General features: G+C 35.5%; 2 protein-coding genes across 3 annotated transcripts in view; both read left to right on the plus strand.

Annotated features, from left to right (window-relative positions):
- Positions 1 to 28: 28 nt before the first annotated feature.
- On the plus strand, positions 29 to 14304 carry LOC311080706 (putative methyltransferase-like protein 25). Of its 2 annotated transcripts, none has more exons than XM_084110801.1 (12): positions 29 to 323; positions 891 to 1058; positions 1192 to 1310; positions 1392 to 1991; positions 5633 to 5780; positions 8737 to 8831; positions 9098 to 9127; positions 9653 to 9726; positions 11152 to 11245; positions 12383 to 12457; positions 12540 to 12611; positions 14045 to 14304. In XM_084110801.1, exons 1-12 carry the CDS (start codon positions 119 to 121, stop codon positions 14153 to 14155), a joined length of 1791 nt encoding a protein of 596 aa, XP_083966927.1. In that variant the 5' UTR covers positions 29 to 118; the 3' UTR covers positions 14156 to 14304. The 2 variants fall into 2 exon arrangements, 1 of the variants encoding a protein (XP_083966927.1); XR_014605684.1 differs by having other exon boundaries at positions 113 to 323; positions 9653 to 11050.
- Positions 14305 to 19339: 5035 nt separating this feature from the next.
- Positions 19340 to 23675, plus strand: part of LOC311080701 (protein O-mannosyl-transferase TMTC2-like) — a 32318-nt gene continuing 27982 nt past the window's right edge. Inside the window, exon 1 of the mRNA XM_084110796.1 lies at positions 19340 to 19718. Within this exon, the coding sequence (XP_083966922.1) occupies positions 19636 to 19718 (83 nt within the window). The 5' untranslated portion in view covers positions 19340 to 19635. The remainder of the gene's footprint in view (positions 19719 to 23675) is intronic.

Consider the following 23675-nt stretch of genomic DNA (forward strand, 5'->3'; position numbering starts at 1 on the left):
GCACATTAGGTCGCTCAGAGGAATCATCTCCTTATTTGACTACTTTTGTCTTAAATACAGAAAATGTGTCAACGGCTGCAGCTCTCATGAAATTCTCACTGTTCTCGGTCCGTGAATAATGGCATTTAATGACCTGCTTATTAAAACTTTAAAAAGGAAAATAGATGAAGTAAAGCGCTTTCTCTCCATATCGCTAAGCATCTCGAATGCGCACACAGTGGACTTTTTCACGCGTGATGTTTGGAGCACGTTCATGTGTGTGAGTCCAGAACAAGTGTTGCAGTTTATCAGTTCCACTGATGACCGCACGGGGGCGGTAGAAGGTAAGAAGGACTCGATCTGGAAAAAGAAAAATCGTTTTATTGTTATGCAAAACATTTGGTACTATACGGTTATCCGGACCACACCTGACCACACGTGACCACAACCGCTCTTGGTTGGTCGTAACCCCAGTGACGGGTAGGTTTCGGGGTTTGGGTAGGTCATCACATGTGGTCCGGATAACCGTATAGTACCAAACATTTTTTATATTTTTATAATGCAATCATTTTTCAAAGTAAAAATAAGTTGTGGTTTAATTATGACACTACGCAACATAAGAAACTGCTCAGAATTATAATGACTAATATATTTTTTTATATAATTTTCTTTAACATTTACTCAGAACACAGTATACATTATTTTGTGGAGTAAAATGACAAATGGTCTGCGGCAGTATCATTTAATTTGATCAATATTTAAAATTATTAATTTGATATAGCCTACCAATACGTAGTATTTGTATAATACAATATATATTATAGATGTATTGAACTGAAGTGCATTGGACTCTACTCTACTCTACTACTTTAATCAGCTGTATTTCATAGTAATATTATTTTTGCTTTTAGAAAAGGAAAACACCACCTTTGGTTTCTGTAATGCCTCAAAGAAGCTGGTGGACATATCAGCCCTGCTGAGGGCAGCGAAAGCCCACAGTTTCCCGGGTCTGGGGGTGTGTATGCAGCTGGAAGAGCTGATGGAGAATCTGACACTGATATATGGAGACACTATAGCGGGTAACTGCAGTCAGATCAGAAGCACTGAAAAGCACATTTAAATTCCACTCTGGATCTTTATTGTGATTATTATGCACGTCACATTCAGGTTATTACAAGGTTATATCTCATGCATTGTCTGTAATTTCCATAGGAGAGTCATCAGGCAAAGTTCCTGTTCCAGATGAGTTTATGAACTGTAAGAAAGCCCATGAGGTGCAGGCAATGTCTGAGGTTGTGGCTAGTTTGGCTGAATGCTGCCGGGTCAAACAGGTAAGAGCATTTAAAATGTAGTTTAGTTAAATTTTTTTGTTCTGAATTGCATCTTTTTCATCATCAGTTTCTTCATCTCAGGTGATAGACGTGGGTTCTGGGAAAGGCTACCTGTGCTCCTATCTATCCATGAGGTTTAACCTACAAGTTTTCGGTATCGACTCTTCCAGCACCAACACACATGGAGCTCAGGAGAGGAACAGGAAACTGAAGAAGTTCTCTAAAGCCTATCAGAAACAGAACAGAGCCAGTGTGAATCAAGCTTTGGACAGTGAGGATGGGAGTAAACAACACAGCAGAAACTGTGAGAACAGTGATGGCAACACAAACTTTATTACAAAGGAAAAAGGAAGGTTTGTGGCTCAAGAGGAAACCAGTGATTTATCAAAACAAGTCTCCAGTGATTTATCCGCTTCAGATAATGCCACATTAGAGCCCAGTGATTGGGATGTAGAAACCAGCTTCCTCGGCACGCTGTCTCTAGACGTCATAGAGGACGCTTTTCCTCGTGTCCACCCCAGCCAGCTGAGCCTGGAGGAACGAGAGAGGAGGAAGAGGGACAATCTGGAGAGGAAAGCTCGAGAAGGGAGGAGGAACGACAGCGACAGCAGCCTGTTTTCCCCTCTGACCTCATACGTCACTGCAGAAACTGAACTCAAGACGCTGATCACAGAGCTGGAGGTGAGTGGATGTCAGAACACACACGCTTTCAACGAACCAGGGGAGAAAAATAGTGTAATAATAATAATTTAAAATTCACTGTAAAATAATTAATAATACATTTTAGAATTATTAAGGGTTATTAGGGTTTTATTAGGTTAATTATTAGGTTTCCACCAAGGGAGGAAAAATAGTGTAATAATAATAATTTATAATTCACTATACTACTAAAGTTAGAAACCCTTATGTCCATAAATGAATTTAAAACTACTGTAAAGAGTGTTGTGATAGAGACATGTTCTTGTTTTTCTTAAGAGTCTCATTGTGTTTTATATTTTTATTTTTTAACATTTTTGTACTTCTTTTATCGTGAAAATGTAATTTGGTGTTTGTTATGTATGCATTTGTTGTGATTTGGCTGCTACCTTGGCCAGGTCTCTCTTGTAAAAGAGATTCTGAATCTCAATGGGACCTCCTGGTTAAATAAAGGTATAATAAAAAATAAAAATACTATAATAATAATAATAATAGATTTTAGAATTAACTAGTGCAAAATGCCCGTGCAAAATCAGTTTTTGTGTGTGTTTTTAGTAATTGTTGGTTTGGTGCCCGTGAAAGAGACTGTGAACGCATTGAATTCAGGGAGCAGGCTAGGTTACTACAAATGATGGCTGTGAATAAACTATAATATTCAGAAGTAAACAGTGTAGCTGACTGAGTGTTTATGAATACCACAACCTTCTAAGTGCTAGTGCAAAATGCCCGTGCAAAATCAGTTTTTGAGTGTGTTTTTAGTAATTGTTGGTTTGGTGTGTTTGAGTGCTCATTGTTACAATTATACAGCAAAAGTTCAGTGACATTTTTATTTGTGCATGGTAGAAAGCACACAGTGAACTCCAAGAAAACGCTATGCTTGAGGAAACAGTTTGTGAATAGGCTACTACAAATGATGCCTGTGAAAGAGACTGTGTGAACGCATTGAATAGGATATGTTTAGTTGGTGAATAGCATAGGCTACTATTACACAGTAGCGATAACATTAAGCGCACCAGAATGAAATATAATATTCAGAAGTAAACAGCATAGCTGACTTACAGATTCAGTTAACATCCACAAATGAATAAGCGCGTCGATTCAGGGAGCAGTGCAAAGTGCCCGTGCAAAATCAGTTTTTGTGTGTGTTTTTAGTAATTATTGGTTTGGTGTATTTGAGTGCTCATTGTTACAATTACACAGCAAAAGTTCAGTGACATTTTTATTTGTGCAAGGTAGAAAGCAAATACTGATACTGACATAATGACATACAATAAATGTGGAACACTGAACTACACGAGAAAAAAGTTCAGTGACATTTTTATTTGTGCATGGTAGAAAGCAAATACTGATACTGACATAATGATATACAATAAATGTGGAACACTGAACTACACGATTCAGGGAGCAGGCTACACAGTGAACTCCAAGCTACTTAAGCTCCACTGCTTTCTTCGACCCTCTCTCTGAGGGGGAGGGTCGAAGAAAGGCCCCCTCTCCCTTCTTTTACCGATATATATTTACCAATATTTTGCATTTCTAATCCAAACAATGTCAAACTTGGCACTGCACTTACTCATGCCCGTAGCGAGACACCTGTCAAGTTTGAAATCCATCGGACTAACGGTTCGAGAGATATGCGAATAACAGATATACAGACACACAGACATACAGACACACACACAGACATACAGACAGACAACGCCGAGGAAACGCTATGCTTGAGCAAACAGTTTGTGAATAGGTTACTACAAAGATGCCCGTGAAAGAGAATGTGAACGCATTGAAAAGGATATGTTTAGTTGGTGAATAGCATAGGCTACTATTACACAGTAGCGATAACGTTAAGCGCACCAGAATGAAATATAATATTCAGAAGTAAACAGCATAGCTGACTTATAGATTCAGTTTACATCCACAAATGAATAAGCGCGTCGATTCAGGGAGCAGTGCAAATTGCCTGTGCAAAATCAGTTTTTGTGAGCTGATCGCAGTCAAAAAAGTTCAGGAGATATTATAGCGATGGCTGATTTCAACAGTTTCAATATTATAAAAAATAACTTTTATATTGATTCAATGGATTAATTGCATTATGAAAGAAAAGTGTCATGAATTTATTGCCTTTTTGGGAAAAAATAATCAGTTTTTATAATAAATCTTTGAAAATCAAAATCTGGATTTGAATTTTTTATGTTATTATGCAAGTTTGAAACTGAAAATAGTGGTTTTCATCTTGCCACTTTCGTGGTAAAGAAAACACATTTTTACTCAAAATGGATTTATCACGTTCTGGAACCAAACTATAATATTCAGAAGTAAACAGTGTAGCTGACTGAGTGTTTATGTCAGAATGTTTATTTTTAAACCACAACCTTCTTGGGGCTTCTTTGACCGATACAACCCTCTAATGTCAGAATGTTTATTTTTAAACCACAACCTTTTAAAAATGATATATTTAACGATATCTTTAGCATTTCTCATCCAAACAACGTCAAACTTGGCACTGCACTTACTCGTGCCCGTAGCGAGACACCTGTCAAGTTTGAAATCCATCGGACTAACGGTTCGAGAGATATGCGGTTAACAGACACACAGACAGACAGACAGACAGACAGACAGACGTTCCTGTAATTTATAGATAGATAAAGGGGTTTCAACCAAGGGAGAATTTAAAAAAATATATAAAATAACAACATCAACAACAATAATAATGATAATAATGTATTATTCATTTAAAAATAAAACAAAATGTATAATAATGAAAATTCTAAAATTAAACAATTATTACATTTATTAAATCTATTGACTTTTACATTTATTAAATTTATAGGTTTACCAATTGTAAAACTTATTAAATCAATTGTTTAATTCATTATTTAATAATAATAGTTATTATTATTATTTATGAAATGTATTATTTTATAATAAATGATCAATTATTGTTGTTCATTTATTAAATTAATTATTTCCTTCATTATTTAATACGTTTTGTTATTATTATTAATAATAAATAATGAGTTAAGTAAATAATTGATTTAGTATATTTGTCAATTTAAATATAGTTTAACTATATTATCATTGTAATTATTACTACTGCAACTACAACTACTTATGAACAAGTAAACTATTATTATTATTAAATAAAGAATTTGTCTTTTTGAGTCTTATATAGCTGCATTTGTATTTTAGTAACCTAAAAAACTAGCTGTAGCTGTGTTTTTTCATACTTTTTGAAGCATTTGGATCATGATAAAACTTTTTTTTTTCATTGCGAATGTGTTGTGAATTCATTTCATATGATATTCTCTAAGGATCAAATAATGTATGTGTACTAAACTCATATAATAGCACAAGAGACATGCTATGCTGCAATAGTTGTCCAGCTGTGGGCTTTGATTATAGAGCAGAAGTTGTATCATTGCTATTACAGCTCAGCGAGACGCCTGCGATTATCCTAATCATGTTAATTAGGTGAAATTGAGCTCAAGAATGGAGAGGGACTTGGATGTGTCCATAGCAAATTATTTATGATCAATGAGAGATGGCAAACGATCTGTGTTGATTTCACCAAATTACCCTTTTCTCTCTCTCTCTCTCTCTCTCTCCCTCTTTCTCTGGCCGGTACCCAGGATGCAGTTCTGGTTGGCCTGCATACGTGTGGAGATTTGGCTCCCAGCACTCTGCGGATGTTTGGGGCCAAACAGGAGCTGCGGGCCGTTTGCAGTGTGGGCTGCTGCTACCACCTGCTTTCTGAAGAGTTTGATGAGGACAGACAGGGTAAGAACACTTCCTGTCCCACACACACGTGAACAGATCAGTCTCTGTCAAACTGGGTGCCCAAAATCTTCAAACAAGATAAGATGTGTGGAATTTTAGTTCTTTGCATAATGTTCTTTCCAGCAATGTGCAGCCCTGTGCTAATCCTGGATAAAAAAATATTGAACAATAATTAATTTAGAATTAGAATAAATAATTTATTATTATTGTTATTATTATAACATGTATTAATGATTTTATAAAGAGTTATTGTGGTTGTTGCTTGTTTATTAAATCACTAATTTAATAATTATAATTATAATTTACTTGTAACATCCTAATAATTAACATCCATAATAATAACATAATATTCTGCATTTATATACCATCATAATAATAATAATTATTAAATAATTTGACATTCTTTTGTAGCCCTGGGCCAATCCTGAGTCAAATAATAAATTGTTTTTATTTATGAAGTAAATTCAATATTTAATTAATAAGTTCATTAATTTCATTGTATATTTGATTATGTAATAATAACATTTGTTAGTATTACCGGTATTAATATATATATTTTTTTAATTATAAATATAATTATTATGTAATATAAAAATATGAATACTTAATAATAATAATAAATATTATTATTAGGTATTCATATTTTTAAATAATTAATTAAATTTGACATTCTTTTGCAGCCCTGGGTCAATTCTGGGTCAAATAATGTAAAACAACAACAATGTATTATTCAATATAAAACAGTGATTAATACATTTATAACAAAATAATAATAATAATAATTATTATTATTTTCATTATTGCTTATAAAATGTTTTATTTTTCAATGAATAATTAATTGTTGTTTATTTATTAAATAAATGCAATTTTTCATTATAATTGTATTATTTAATAATAATGCTTGTTATTATTATTGATATAATGGTGACTTTCGTTGTATGGACAAAAACCACTGATGATTTCAAAATATCTTCTTTTGTGTTCTGCAGATGAAATTAAGAATTGCCATTTTTCGGTGAACTATCCCTTTAAGAAAATGGTGCTAGTCCCAAGAGACCATGTGGTTTCTGTCGGTCGCTCTCTGTCTTTCCCCTTCTCTTAGATACTTCTTCTTAGTCAATAATGATTGAGTGCCTGCAAAATATGATATTTTGAACACATAATTACTGTCGATTGAGTCAGTGTCCAAGGCTATGAAGCACAGCAGGACTACAATAATGTCTCATTGTCTTTTAAAGCCTGGTGATCACATCACAGACTCTCGATTGCTACAGGGACAGAGCTAAAACACATGAAGTGTGTTCAAATGTTGGACTGACATCACAAACACTCTCCCTCTCCACACACAGTCTGTTTGATCTCACTAAATCAAGAAGAGTCCGTACAACATGTGGCGTTTTCAGCATGATGATGTCAGAGTTTTCAGGGCTTCGGCGGCTCGCTTTACAAGCGCGTTTGTTCTGAAGAAGAAACACTACGGAGTGAAACAAATGCAGTTCCAATGGAAATACACAATGTGCCTTTTAGTCTAAAATACCTGGCATGATTACAGCATCATGCTGTGCGTTTAAAGGCGAAGTGTGTAATTGTTGTGCCACTAGCGGCACCCCACAGAGTTACAAAGATTTTGCACTGAGTTTTGCTTGCCTGATCACAATTAACAGCCTAATACTTTTTCTGTGGTGTCTCTGCAAAGGCCCTGCATTTGCTTCAAAAGACTTCAAAAGAGCCCATGCAATGTCTCCTACTGAAACAGGAAACAGGAAGTCCCGTCCACAAACGTCATTAGTCAAGCAGTCAACCTGTGAATGGCTTACTTACAGTTGTATCTGCGCCTAAAATTGGTATTTTCATCAAAGAAATGACACACATCAGCTTTAAACCCTGTTTTATTGGGGAACCCACAAACTCAAACTGAAGATCCTCACGTTTAAAGCCTCACAGTGATTGGTCGAATTAAGACAGTGTTAAAGTTATGAAATCTAATGTCAGTGTTGCACACGGTCCTTCTCTCTGTCCATTTTATTATACACAGCTCGTTCTGTTTCACTCACACACACGTTTGTTTCACTATATTAGTGAGGAAATTGCATAGACTTCCATTGATTTTATATCCGGTTAATGGTATTTATATGTTTTGGCTGATTTGTATGCTTCTCTTAACTAGTAAGGACCAGTGAAATATCCTCACTAGTCTGCTGTCATAATATTTCAGGACATTTGGCCCTCAAGTATAGCCAAACCTGTACACACACATACACACACATATTTCAATCCTGTGCTGGACTCTGGATCCTGTTCAGTTTGGCATGGTTTAGATTAGCATGATATCTGGAATAAACAGTGTTTATCTGCACCACGAATAGGCCTCGTACCACAGTATGGGTCTCGTTTGAATGGCATGTGCTCAACAGGTTCTTATCCACAAAATGTTCAGTGTTTAGAAATCTGCTTTAGTTTTGACATACGCTAAAAAGTTTGGGGTTGGCACGATTTTTAATGTTTTTAAAAGAAGTCTCTTATGCTCCCTAAGTCTGTTTATATTTGATTAAAAAAATACCGTAAAAACAGCAATATTTTAAAATATTATTACAATAACTTCTTTATTTTAATATATTTTCAAAGGTCATTTATTCCTATGATCAAAGCTGAATTTTCAGCATTATTACTCCTGTCTTCAGTGTCACATGATCCTTCAGAAAACATTCTAATGCTGATTTGGTGCTCAAGAAAAAAATCTTATTATCAGTGTATTAGTGGGAATTTTTTTTTTTGATAAAATAGAAAGTTCAATGCAACAGCATTTATTTGAAATACACATCTTTTTTGATCAATTTTAATGTATCCTTGCTGAATAAAAGGCTAATAAAAATCTTACAGACCCCAAACTTTTGAACGGTAGTTAATGTAAAAAAGATGTTTGATTCTTCTTCTCTGTTTTTTTGGTGTGGGCCAGGGTGTGTCAGTGGTGTGTGTGGTTTCCCCATGAGTCAGTATCTGAAGGATCAGGCCTGTTTCTGTGGTCGAAACGCCAGGATGTCAGCATGTCTCGTAAGTCTGCCTCACACGTCACGAATACATCTCACGTTGCCCACGCAACATAAACCACATCCTTTGCTTATTAAATAAATGTTATAAAAAATGTATTTATGATAATCAGGTGATTTTTCTTGTAAGATGAACACAGTGTATCTGCCATTAAACTAAAAGCGACTATCAAATCATGTCAAATGTTTTTTCAGTTATCACATTCAAGCTTGTTTCCAGCAGGCTTGACTAATATTGAGCTCTTCACAAACTAATTTCCCCCCTCTCAGGCTCTGGAGAGGGTGTCTGCCGGAGGAGGGGTGAGTACTTGATTGTGTCATATCATATTAATATTAATATTTCAATTAAAATCCCAATTCGCCTGTAAGATTTGCATATAAGGAGGACAGTCTCTTGCAACCAGAGCTGTTTGCACAGCTGATCATAATGTCTTGGTCAGGCTTGAATGCCAGAACGTACAGCATATGCAGCTTTGCATATTTATGTGATTTAATTAGACGCACTGTGTATTTTAATTAGATATTTTTCTCGATTAAAAATGAATGAAAGTTCAGAGGTGAAGCGGCCAGCACGTACGATCTCTTTGTGCTGTCTTCCGCACGGCTGATTGTTTGTATGACATAATTGTAATGGAAAATATGACACAATCTGTTTTTAAAGTTGCCACAAATGGGACAAACATTTCAAATGATGTTATTAAAAACACAAATAAGTAAGCAAACATAAGTATGCATTGCATAAATAAGTAAAAACAGGCAAAAACAGTTTTGAAATGAAACAAAATTGTTTGGACTGATGTTAACAGGGTTTCTTGACTCTTACAGCTGCCTATGGAGTCGCTTTTTTATCGGGCGGTTCTCCATGTTATTTTACAGGATCACTACGATTGCTTTAAAAGGTATCCATCATATGTACCACCATTGATTTTATGTCATATTTATAGCATGCTAGATTTGTTTTGTTACTGTGGTATGCATGATATTGACAATAATAGCTCTGTTTGTTTGAAGGCTTTTAGATGCATGTAAACATCTGGAAAAACCAACTGTTGCCACAGTAAATTTTCATCATTTAAAGAGCCCCTGTTATGCTTTTTCGGATAGTATCGTTCATGTAGTGTTATATACAGCTCTGTTTGTGAATGTAAAAGGTCTGCATATTTTTTTTAAAGATGAAAGTGCAGGCCTGAAATGAGTCTACAGAGGTTTGTAACAAATTTGCATAATGCCAGCCTATGATCTTCATTGGCTGCCGGCGAACAACGTCTACTTCGACCCGCCCTCAAACACTGTAGTTGAAGATGATGACTGGAAGAGTTTAGTTTGTGTTGTCGACATGTTGAGAAGATGCTGCTTTCTGTGCTGCGAAAGCAAATCCTCTTTGCATGCACTTCCAACTTCCGTTTCCAATAGACCAATCACAACAGACTAGGCCATCTGACCAATCAGAGCAGAGTAGGCCGTCTGACCAATCAGAGCAGAGTAGGTTCTCGAAAAGGAGGGTTGAGAGAGACTGAATCTTTTATCGAACGTTTCAGACACAGTGAGAAAAGAGGTGATGCTGCAGTGTGTATTATGAGAAAGTTAAAGTGTTTTTTGACCTTGGATGCATGTAAACGCACTGTAGGACACCTCCAAAACTAAATTAGGAACCTTTGAAATAGCACTTCAACCAAGTATTAGAGGTTTGGCGGTTAATTATAGTACAATGCCGAACCCTAAAAATGTGTTTGCTGTCCTAGATTTGAAAACACTCGAAACACACACCCCGGACCCCCTGATGAGCCACTCTCAGTGTGAAACGCACACGATGACAAATATTAAGCTCCCTCACTGACGCCCTTCCCCTCACAAACACCAGGATCAGATATCTCATCGACAGCACTCTCACCACATCATCTGCTCATTAGACAGAAAACAACCGCCTGTCTTTGTTTAAGTCGCCGGAGAGCTTTAGTAAACTGGAGGAGAGAATAAAGAGGCTCCAGATTCCCTCCGGTCCTTCCTTCCTTTTGCGGAGGCTGATAAATGTTTATCGAGATATTTGATCATGACTGTACTGAGCAGATCTGATTCAGTGATGACTGATGCTCATGAGTCAAACCCTAAAGCCCTGTTTTCAATTTTTTATTAAACTCCTGTGAGTCAAAGCCAAACCATCAGGTTACGGTAATGTGCAAGTCAACAAGGAGTGCAAAGTTCACCCTCTGCATGTGACTTACTGTATGTACGTTAATATCAGTCTCTAAACTACTTCAGAAATCAATTCAACTTTATGTTAGTTTATTTTTGATATGATGCAGTGTTTTATTTCCTATTGGCAGTGAGAAACGTGTTGGGAACGTGTACTCCAAAGCCTCTTCGTTTGTGGACTACGTCAGGCGGGCACTTAGGAAGCTGGATCTGGATGAGACTAAAGTAATAACCAATTGTTCTCATATTACATTTAATGTTTTGTTAGTCTGCCCACATGCATCTGAATTACACCACAATGAAACTAATGAGATAAACAGACTAAAGTATGTTTGACAAGTAGGGAAATATGGGCACAGAGAGCAAGACACTATTAAAAAGGCATTAGCAGGCCCAGACGATATCAGTGTAACCTGATTTAAAAAAAAAACAAACAAAAAAAAAAAATATATATATATATATATATATATATATATATATATATATATATATATATATATATATATATATATATATATATATATATATATATATATATATATTTAAAGTTATTTAAATATTTTATAAAACATTTGTACAAAAAAAAATCATATGTATATGTACAATTAATATAAATACATTAAATATAATATATTCATGTATGTTTTTATATAAATGAAATATTTCATGTTTTTAAATTTGTTTTAAATTTTTTTATTTATTTAAATTATTTAATTTTTGCTTATTGTAATATTTTAATTATATATATATATATATATATATATATATATATATATATAAATAAATAAATAAATATATATATATATATATATATATATATATATATATATATATATATATATATATATATATATAAACTTGTATTAGTCTATAGTTTATATGAATACATTAAATATAATATATATTGGATATTTGTATATAAATGAAATATAACATGTATTTAAAATAGAAAATTGTTTAAATTGTGTTTGACAAAACTATGTTTGTCTATATTTGAACTATATTTGTAATATTTAAAATTTAAATATAACAGCTTTAACAATTTTAATATAACAAAATAGTACATATATATTTAAAATAGAAAATTATTTTAATTACAAAATTGTGTGTATATATGTGCTTGCTACAGCAAATATTATATAAATATTTGTATATAAATATTATACTGTTCATGTATTTATATATTTTTATATATATTTTTATTTAAATTAAAAATATACATTTAATGTTTATTTCATATTATTTAATTATTGTTTATTTTGTAATATTTTTTATTTTTTTAGGTCCTGGTTGGTGAGTAGGACATGATCTCGTTCCTTTATTGATATAAAACCATTAAATCCATATGTCTTGTTCTCTCAGCTATCTGATGGCGATATTCAGAGCTATCATGATCGCTACACACCCAGGATGAATGAGATGATTGCTTTTAACATGGTGAGCGTCATAGAAAGTTGTATGTCTATTATTTTTTCATACCCTATATCAGTCTGTCTCATGCTGTTTTCATCTTCCTCAGTTGAAAGTAACCTTGGCTCCATGTATAGAGGGTCTCATCCTCCTGGACCGACTTTGCTACTTGAAAGAGCAGGTAAAAAAACCCAATTGTCAGGGCAGATAACATAGTAGTTGTCCAGTTTACCCACAGTTGTATATTTACCCCCTATTTGTCCGTGTTAAGATGGTAATCCTCATATAACTGTGTGGGGCTTTTGTTTCAGGCTTTACTTCAGAGCCACAGCACACATTTCCCTAATCAAAAACTTTTACAAACAGACATTAGCCACATTTAGCAGCTCCAAAACAGTCAAAAAATGGTTTTAAAGGATTTTAGCATACAGGAGTTCAGAGGTTTTAAGTTACACCTCCATTTCCCTCTTGCCCTTTGAACATAAAACCTCAAACCTCCTCGCGACGACAGTCAGGAGTATCAGACTCAGCCATCTGTGAAGATTGTTAGACTGAAAATTCAGAGCATGACAAAATCATTTTGTTTATCGTCACAAAACAGTGACAGCAAGTTTCTGTGGGAGTAATTTCCACATAATCTTACAGGGTTCACTTATCAGTCATGTAATGTAAAGCAAGTAAAACCTCTCCTGTGTTAGATCTGTGCGTTTTTTTTGTGTATGTCAGACATTAAAGGGGTTGGTAACATGATAAGGATTGACATCGACGGCTCTATGAACCACATTGAAATCAGGGTACGCTTTAGAATTTGGGCTATGGATGGTTTTATCCTGTATTATAAATCATTTCACAACATCATACTCTGGGTGTTCTGCCAAGAATATTAATGTGCTTTGGTCAGTGATTGTAGAAATCTGTAATATGGATTAATTTGGATTAAAACAGTCTTCAGTTAAGATGATTATTGGAACTGAACAAAATACTCTTTTTACTTACGGATATTCTTGGAACTGAACATAAATGACGGTTCATCTAAAATAATATACTCTGACTGGATATATATAAGCACAGACAGGGTTGAAAACCAGTATAATTTGATTCATGAACGATCTGATCTTATGATCTAATTGTTTTTAGTGAATCAAAAACCAGCTATTAGTCCGATTCCCAAATTAATGAGTCTTATGAGTCTCTTCTTTTTAGGGAATCAGATATATACAGCATGACCAGTGTATTTTGATTCCTGAGCAAATGATTCTTTTGAACTGATTCTTGTTATTAAATCAAAAATATACAACACAACCAGTGTATTCTCACTGCCGAACAATTAATACGTATAAGTCGGTTGTTTTTAGTGAATCAAAACCACGTATAGCCTGATTGATTGTAAGTCATGATCCCTGATTTTTATATTGAGAAAAACCTCATGCATGCAGATTTATACCTTAAGTATTGAATAAATAAATATTGAAATCTACGAATGGATTTCTACGGAGCCCCTAAAGGGACATGGTTTCCTCCCATCTCAAATATTTTCCATCACCATGTCCCTTTAGGGGCTCCGTAGATTTTTAGAGTGTCATAATTCATTCTTAACTGTCTCTTTCCTTACAGGAGAATGTTTCTCATTCTGCGCTGGTTCAGCTCTTTGACCCCCTCCAGTCCCCGAGATGTTATGCAGTTATTGGAATAAAGGAATCTACAGTTGGTAGTCCTGCTGTTTAATGTAATATATTGATTTAATTTTAATGTATTATTTTGATACAACTTTATAGTTTTTATTTTCCATTATTAAATATTTTGTTTTTAAAGTCCATATTCTAAATTAATTGTTGTCGATTTTTCAAACCAACAATAAAAATATTCTTTTACAATTTTTTCTCGATCGCTAACACAATTCATGAAACAATTCACCATTTTCTCACAACTATAAACATAATCTCTAAACTACACACTAACATGTACAAATACACAGACTCATGCACTGCCTATTGAACACTAATAAGATCAATTCAAAACACTATTACAAAAACATCCTTTTGGCAATCACAAATCATTTTGCAAGTCAATGTCTAGGAATTACAGGAAGGAATTGCAGGATTTTCATTACAGTCAAGCGTTCCTACAGTAGATGGAAATACAAATACGAAATAATTGAATATGAACTCAGTATGCAACACAAAACAGTATACTGATGACCCTGTAGGCCGATGGACTTTCTTTGTATTTCATCAGGAACAATTTTTTCTCTTTCTCTTCCTTTGTGTCCCACCACTAGGATTCATTTTCCAAAGCACATAATCACCCGTGGCCCTGTTTATATTATCCTGAGATTCTGATTGGTGTGTATTCAGTTTTGCTTACGCATGGATAAATGTATGCTATTTTAGTTCGCATTGTGATAACTTGAGTTAATTATATTGTGTACTTGTGTTTTCTGAATGAGAGCATGGTTAAATTAGGTGGGTTTTTTTGTAGAGTTTTGCAGAAATTGGAACGTCTGTGAAAACAGATAGTTTTGAGAAATGTCTTTGTTTCGAGAACTGATTTGTTTGAATAGTTTGGGAAATTGGGCCAGCAGAATCAGTTATAATGATTTAGCAATCGAGAAATCTATGTAATTATATTTTACAAAAAAGATCTAAAATATAAATTATGTTGAAATAGGGTCGGTTCACAGTAAATTAAAAGCAGTTTTGAATTAATTCCAGCTGCTCCAAAAACCTGGCTGTATAAGTCTCCGGATCGGTTCAGTTATGATGCATAACGGATCGGTCTGCAGCTTAAAGCAGAAAGATATAGTGATCAATGGGATGCAGAACGTTGCTTTTAGTGTTCATTAGTCTGACTGGTTTATAAATCAGCCTTTAGCCGGCTATACGAGGACATCAGTCACACTTGGGACGTCTTGTGCTTCCACTTATTTAACACACCATTAATATTAATCAGACATAGAGCTCTTCATTATTTTTAGCCGTTCTCCTGTCTTGCATGTTTTAGTTAATATTCATAAATGAAACACCTCGAGGTTGCTGTTGTCTTAACTTGATTGATTAACTTGATAAGACCATTTAAGAACTATAGCAGCATTTAAGGCACAAAGTGCATTTGTTTTACTTGCTCAAACTACTATATTTTATGTTACTATTTATGTGTTTGCTCCTATCTTAAGAGAATAGAGAATTCAAAACCTGCAAGGAGACCTCTTGGGTTTGTTGATAATTATGGTTTGTCTGTCATACTTTTTGAGCAATATGGTTTCATACTGTATGTGATAGCTATGCACTTCCAAGTGGCAAAAGTGGTTACTGAAAACCTGTTGAACTCCTTCTGAAACATTAACAAATCAATGTGACTTACTGAATGTGTAAATGAGCTTTTACAGACTCCGTTGTAACAATATTTTTTTAATTATAAGTCATTGTTTATTGAATTCAAACAGTAGGGTAAATATTTGAGGAAAGTTTCTGTCAGAGAAAGTAGGCCACGTTGCTAAGCCTTGCATGCAAATCCTGCTTCTAATGACTTTTCCTTCTCTAACAGATCCACATCCATTCATCATGGTACCACTTGACCAGAACAATGCAACTTCTCTGCCATTATTTCTGGAAAAATAGACGCCATTAGTGTGTCTGTGTGGAGATAAGCATGGTTACACACTGACACTGCAGCACTTGAGCCTGAACTTCATGGAGTGTGTTGGGGCCGGTCTAACACTATGCCAAAATGAGTCTGTTGACCAGTCGCATATGTTTCTATCATGAATTCATCTTTTTAGCGGATGCATTGTGCCATATCCTGTTCTGCGTCTAAATTAGAGAAAGGAAAAGCTTCAGGATAATGACATGATGCACTCCAAAACATCTCTTTGAGACAGAAATAGCAAAGCGATGGGAAACCAGTTTACTCACTCCCTTATTTCCTGAAATTTTGCTTCTTTTCTTTTTCTTTGCATGCAAGGGAGGTTGAGGAAATGCTTCTCTATCGTCACCAGGAATGTCCAGCTCCACTCTGAACAAAACAAGTTTCCTTTTTAGTAGATCATCAAAAACACAATTTGCTTTCCTTCACTTAAAGCAGAAACAATCAACTGATTTGTTTGCTTATGTGGCGAATCATTTTTCACTTCACAAAACAGCTGCTGTCCCCCGAAGTCTTGTGGTCAACAATGGTGTGTTTCACTGACTTTGTGACTTCAGGATATAAATAACACATTTACCAAAGCTGGATGGGCTTCAAGAAAAAGCGAACATTTGTTAACCTTTAGGGCTGGTTCTGAAAGAATGTGTTTTTGTGTTCATCTGTGCTGTGCTGTAAACATGTTAGATAGAGCGGTTTTGGGGGTACAAAACCATATGTGTGAACGGCCTCTTATGCTGTTCCAAATGTGAATTGAATTGAATTCTGGTGCGCCGCATCTTGTGTTTTTGAAGTCGGCATGAAACGGATTTTCAAAACACGTCATATGAGAAGAGAAGAGATGAAAAGAGGGAGTGGAAGTTATTTTGAATAAACTTATTAAATTGAAGGCACATACATAAAAAAATATATATATATATGTGCATGGATAAATAATTTATAATAGATACTGCAATATTCCATAAACAAAACAAGAATTGTCCATTTTCATTTAATGGGGACTTTAAACACAATAATGTGTGTGAACACCCCTTGAATTCAATTTTAGTGCGAAAGATAATACATTAATGGAATTCTTTACTCCCAGGATGCAACTGTTCTCTGCAATGTTTTAGCTGTGTGGACATCCAAGCCCTGGCAGGTCTGTGCGAGAAGAACGGGATGAGGGGGGGAAATGATGGGAAAAGTCAATGGGGAGCCAGTGAAGCTTCCGGTAAGCCGAGGAAGCAGAGGAACCACACAATACTCCTTATCAGGCATCGGCGCTTTAATATGGGAACTGTATGGGAAAAGAAGGAGAAGAAGGAGAGGGGAGAGTAAGAGTGAGGAGAATTGGAAGGAAAGAGAGGTGCGATTTATCTTTTCATCAGTGATTCAAAGGGACTAAACAGGATGCACAGATGGAAAATATTCTGTTATTATTTCTCTCTTTCAATCGCGTCTCTATTTCTCCCTCACACGCAAACATATGCCAATCTCATCTACAATGACGCATGATGAGCTCCATCTGAAAATAATCAGCTTCTTTTTTTGCCTCACTGTCTGAAGTGTTAACAGGATTTTAAGGAACAAATTCACGTCTGGCCAAAGGTCGTACGTGAATAGAAATGCATTCAAGTTCTCTCAGTGTATCCTCTATGCATCATGGGCCTCAATCCAAATTTGATGATTGTAGAAATCAGTGATATATACTGTGTATTTTTTTCAGTTGTGGATGAAAATGTAAACAGGTTCTTGTAATGTGTTTCCTATCACAAATTGGACAGCGATGTGAAAGGTTTCAGATTAAAATGTTTTGCCCTGGAAACATGTTCCTATAATATCCTCACTGCCTTTATAGAGTTGTGCTGAATGGAAACTATAACAAAATCTCTCATTAGGCAAGCTGCCTTTTACAAATAGGCCAACATGACAAATTTGAAATATATAAACATATGCATGGCCAATGTTGGGGAAAGTAACTTTTAAAAGTAAAGCATTAGTTTTTATGGAAAGTAATCTTATGTAACTTTTGAGGATGAAGAACAAAATATAAACATAGGAGTATCATTGCCAAGTCAAGTTTAGTTCTATTTATTATTTTAATGCAGTTGATCTCTGTGTGTTTGTGTGCTGGTCTAAATCAAGCAGGAGTGGTTCAGACTGTGGCACGTCCCATCATGACTGTTTCCTGTTTGATATTTATCAGCTGTGATGGAAAAGTCTAAAATTGAATTTCAAAAACATATCTTATTTCTTGGCCTTTGGCCTTGTTATGAACATCTTCGCATGCAAGCTGTTTCCTGCATTTTATTTTTATGCTTTATTCTTTATTTAATTGTATTATTTGCATTTAAAATGGGTCTTGTTTACCCTAGAACACACCTGCAACTGAGTTTTGGGTTATAAGAGGATAAACTATTGTGCCATTGCTTTTTTAATCGTGCACTTTTGAGTTTAACATCTATTCCATCTGACGGTTTGTATCCGTAGCAGAATTCAGAACTGAGGTCAGTTGATCCCTGAAAGGAGCAGTTGTCCTCCCAGTGGGGTTGATGGTCAAGGGTCAACAGCTTGAGGTCAGCGGGGTGGATAAGGAGTGGAGTGACTACACTGGGGTACAAATGCTCTCCTCTCGCTCTTGTTCCTGTGTTTGACTCCTGCAGATTCACACATGCTCTGAGCAGCTTTTGACCCAGCTGCTCCTCAGTGGGGATTTCAGAAAGATTCACATGCTAAAAGCTCAACTCAGCACAGGGCACAAACATATCTCATTCATCTTCTACAATTCCTGCAAAGAAGATTATTATTAGATATTATATATTAATATTTGTATGATTTATTACAGGGGTTTCAAACTGTTTTCAAAACCAGGGGACAGTAAGAGAGCGACATGGCGATCCGTGTAAAAGTCTAGATAAAAAAATAAATATATATATATATATATATATATATATTTTTTTTTTTTCTTCAATTATTAATCAATAAGAAATTAATTAATATTAAAATATAGTTAAAATTAAATAAATACATGAGTAGGAAAATATATAATGATGTAACAGTAACTTAATAGAAACTAATTTCAGATTTTAAGGCTAACATAAAAAATGTAGTGTATAATTTTGATGTTTATAAAAGATATCACACGAGTTACGAGTTGTTCATAACAAAAATGTAAATGCTGCAAACCAAAGGCAATTGCATTTTATTATGTTCAGGGTCTAAATCAGTTTGCTCTCAGTGCACTGATGCTGATGCTTGATTTCTGCGCATGCGCGGCGTTTCCAAATATCACACGCGTGCTGTGTTTGATAGGAGGGTGTAACTGCAACGGGATGTTTCACTACGGCTTGGATGAAGAGCAACCGATTCCTCTCCGTTTATTAGCTAAATCACACAGTGCGAACAAAATTTGAGGGCTGAATCCAAAGCCTTGATCTGAAAATGGGTTAGACGAGCGATGGTTGTTTTTGAAACTCTTCCCATCTCGCAGCAGGAGCAAAACAATGAGGACAACAGCAAACAGAGACAGGGACTGATCAGTGTCATTCATTCCTGGACTTTCTTTTCTCCTGTGTGTCGTTGAGATGATAGTGGAGCTGGTGTGCAGTGCTGTGGCTCTGCTCCTTTATATGAACACACTGAGCGCTGATTTCTGCTATGATGACAGGTACAGTCCTTCTCCATCACTTCATCCTTACAGTTAGTCACAGTAATGACAACAATGAGACATGTGTGGTTAGTTAAACGTGCGTTTACTCATATGTTTGACCGCACAGATAAAGTCACCTAACTGTATGTTTGCGCTGTTTGTATTGAGCTTGTCAGAACAGCACATTTAACTTCTACTAAATGTATCTCTTACTAAATTTATTTACAAAAATAGTTCCACTCAGACTAGATGTACTTAACATATATTTAGGAAATATTTCATATTGTGAAATATCAGCTATTATTGTTTGTCGTGTGAAATGTGCTTATTGTGTATCGTTAGAAGTATGCTTGTCGCGCGCCTCTGGAAACCGGGGCTAGTTGTCACTTTTTACGCCAATAAATAATATTTTTCAGGTTTGGGTTTTTTTATTCATTTTAATCAACATGAAACAAAAATGTTAAAGGTAGCCTGCTGTACAAACATGTAGGTACAGTTAAAATGTGACAACTTGCCCCAGAGTGCTGCAAACACTGCAGATGTTCTGTCTTAATCAAACAGACCTATCAGTTCGTTTAGTTGAAGACCTGAAATAGATGTGGAGACATCCCAAATGTGTACTGTTAGGACTGTGTAGTGATTTAAAACCTTGAGAGATAGCTCTTTCGACAACTAGTCAGTCTCTTCTATATTTGACTGTGTGGGCTTGCTGTCATTGTCTTTTTAACCAATACATTTATGCTTATTTTTGGGAAATTATTTGCCAATATGCTTTGCCAGAATATGCTTTGCCAGAATATGCTTTGCCAGACAAAACCCTGGGCGTCTTTCTGTGGGTTTACTGTAGTGAAATGACCCATTTAGTATACTAGCCAAAGCAGGGATACTATCACAGGGAAGTGATAATTTGTGTAAACATGTCCAGCTGTTTCTGATTCCGTTAAGATTAATTGATAAACTCCCAGGTGGAACTTAATTTGACTTTACAGATCATTTCAAGAACCTACATGGGGACTACATCAATGTTCATTCTATACTTTCTTTTATTTGTTTCAATATCTCATTAGCTGTTTCCATCCACCTATTTTTATGTGAATCTTGAGCTATCGCATTGAAAAAAGCTGGATGGAAACGCATAAATTAAAAAAATATGCCTAAAAACTTGTGCGCTCATTTGAGGCCATACTGTTTTTTTTATCTGATAAGAAGACATGCGCATGAACTACAATGGAAACACATTTATGTAAATCGTGAATAAATCCCTCAATACGCAAGAAAAAACTCTTTGACTTTGCCTCTTCAGAGGATGTGATTGGATAACTGGACTAACCAGCAGACTAATTTCATTTCACAGCATCTCAAATGTTCATTTGGTCATTCTGAAATGCCTGAGCCAAAGTCCTCATCAAAATGAAAGATAACAAGATAACATGACAGCTTTTATTGCGTTTCATCTGCACGCTCTGGGGCGCAAGTGATTTATGCTTCCCCAATTGCAGCAACTTCCATTTTTATTACGGATAATTTTGCGCCAATTTCCCAGGAAGTGACGATTTTGTTCTCTTGACCACACGGGATGGGAATGATGCTGTATTCGCAAATGTTTTATGCGACATTTCAATTTTGTGCATAAATAAATTTCCAAATATGGCTATTGTCAACATATTGACCTCCAAATCCCAAAATCCCAAATTGACCTCCAAAATGCCAATCACATGCGACGCATTGATTCTCAACTGGACAGATTTTCATCTACATATTCAGCACGTGCTGATCTGCTCAGTGACTTAAGCTCGAATTTTAGTTTGAACCAGTAGTTTGCAGGGGCGATGCAAGTAGTGTGTTTGTAAATGCTAAATCCTGGCCTGTGACCTTTAATTTTCAGATGAGACCCAGTGTTAATTTAAACCCAAGAGAGGCACACATGCCTGCATCCTTCTCTGTTCCTCTTGAGAGACCACAGATACCCAATCAGTACTCTGACCCTGCGGAGTCATTCATCAAATCGACCTTCTCGCATAAAGGTCAACAGTCCTGCGTCCTTCACCCGGTCCCCGGGGTTTAAGTTGCTGTGATTTATGTGTTTGTGTGCACAAGACATAATCAAAGAATCTGGTGATTGGTTTTCTGTGATTCCAGACTCGACTCCTGGGACTGTTTTCTGTCTCTGACTGTGGTCATACACCAGCTGTTGAAGTGCGGTTGAAGTCTTGGGCTTCCAGAGCTCTTGGGTACCGCGCTCCGTCTCTGTTTTCTTAATCACGTCAAGTGTTTTTCCTTGGAATGGTACGGAGGCTTGTCCGCACTCCATGCGCCAACGGTAATAGCAATAAAAAAAAACGAGTCAAGCATTCTTGGTATGAAATGTGCAACTTGACTGAAGGCAGAGGACGTCAGCCAGTGTTATCCTACTGGGGGAAATTTATTTTTACATGTCTTGAGAGCGATGTTTGAGAGTCGCTATGTGATCTTGTGCCAATTGTTCTTTTCCAAAAGCATTTTCCATGGCTCTGACTGTGAGTAATAAGACCTCGCTTACATGGTTTTTGCCCTCTGGATGAGTTTCACGTGGCTTGCCTTGCAGAGATAACATCTTTCTGTTTGTTTTGAATGCTAGTTATATCAGTGAAGAGATTTCCAGAGGATGTCGTTCACTGATTAGCTCAGGTTCAACCGTGTCCATATCCATGGCTGACGACATGTTTCCCTCAATATTGAAGCTAGTTTTTGATCAGTATGGGATTTTAGAGGCATATTCTTCTTGTAGGGCAGCTGCTGCTTTGATTAATACAGTAACTGTGGTTGTAATTGACTATTTGTACTGTATGACACCAGCAGTATTGCATTGTAAAAATTTAAACTGACATTTAGTCGAGCGACAGACTTGCATAAGAAATAAGGTTTTTAATTCAACCCAGTCATACAGTGCTGGCCACTTCATTCTTCATTTTTTGGGCATATGTAACAGTCCTTAAATATGTGACCCTAGAAATGCATAATAGGCCTCAAGGGGAATTTAAAAAGAAAACATCCCTCTCTCTTCCAGCTGTGTGACGAACGCATGCTTAACCAGTTCAATGTTGCGTATTTCTGAGAAGCTGAGAAGGAGATGAATGCTACTTTGTAGCATCAGTGTGCCAGTATTGTGATTGATAGATAGTGTCAAGAGAGCTCACACTCTGTCTGAGTTTTGACACATGGCCGTCTGTGTGGTCTTGACAGATGTACAGATTATTAATAATTAAATAACCATTAATTTATGGCTGCATTTCGATCGCGTGAATGAAGTTTTTGTGCACGTTCGCATGTCTCGCAATGATTGATAGCTGTTTTGTTACCATATAGATTTGACATAAATCATGAAGTAAAAATCACACAATTGCTATCCACAAAAATATAACAAAATATGTAAGTGAGCTACTCTAGTCTTTAAGATGTCAGTCCTTGCTATTACAGGCCTTGATATTAGTTGGCAACAGACCATTTATTTTATCAAATCATCTGTTCTAGACATGCTCTCATGCCTTTTGAAATGTCAGACTGTTATTTTTATTAAAGCTCTTGGGGTTTCAGGACAAAGTGTTTCCTGAAATTGTCTCTTTTTTTCGTTTTAAAAGTAGGTATGTGCCCATTGGTGGCCTGGGAAAGAATTCAAGACAAAATAATGAATTTACAGTATGTATTTCTCCAATCCATGTCTCAGTCATCAAAAAACATGCTCATGGAATTATTATAATCTTGCGCTATGCACTTTATAATTTTACTAATTAGAACATTGTAGAAATTACATTTTTTATATTTTTTATATACATATATTAGACTTCTGGACTTGATAACAGATCAATGCTTTAAAATTGCTTTGTGACTTTTGTCACAGACTGTTAGTGTCTTCATTCTTTTTTTCGGTTCAAGGTGTATTAAACCCATTATAAACCTAAATACCCACATTGCCACCTGAACAATTAGCACTTCTTT

This window comes from Abramis brama, assembly GCF_963993115.1.
Source record: "Abramis brama genome assembly, chromosome: 4".
NCBI lineage: Eukaryota > Metazoa > Chordata > Actinopteri > Cypriniformes > Leuciscidae > Abramis > Abramis brama.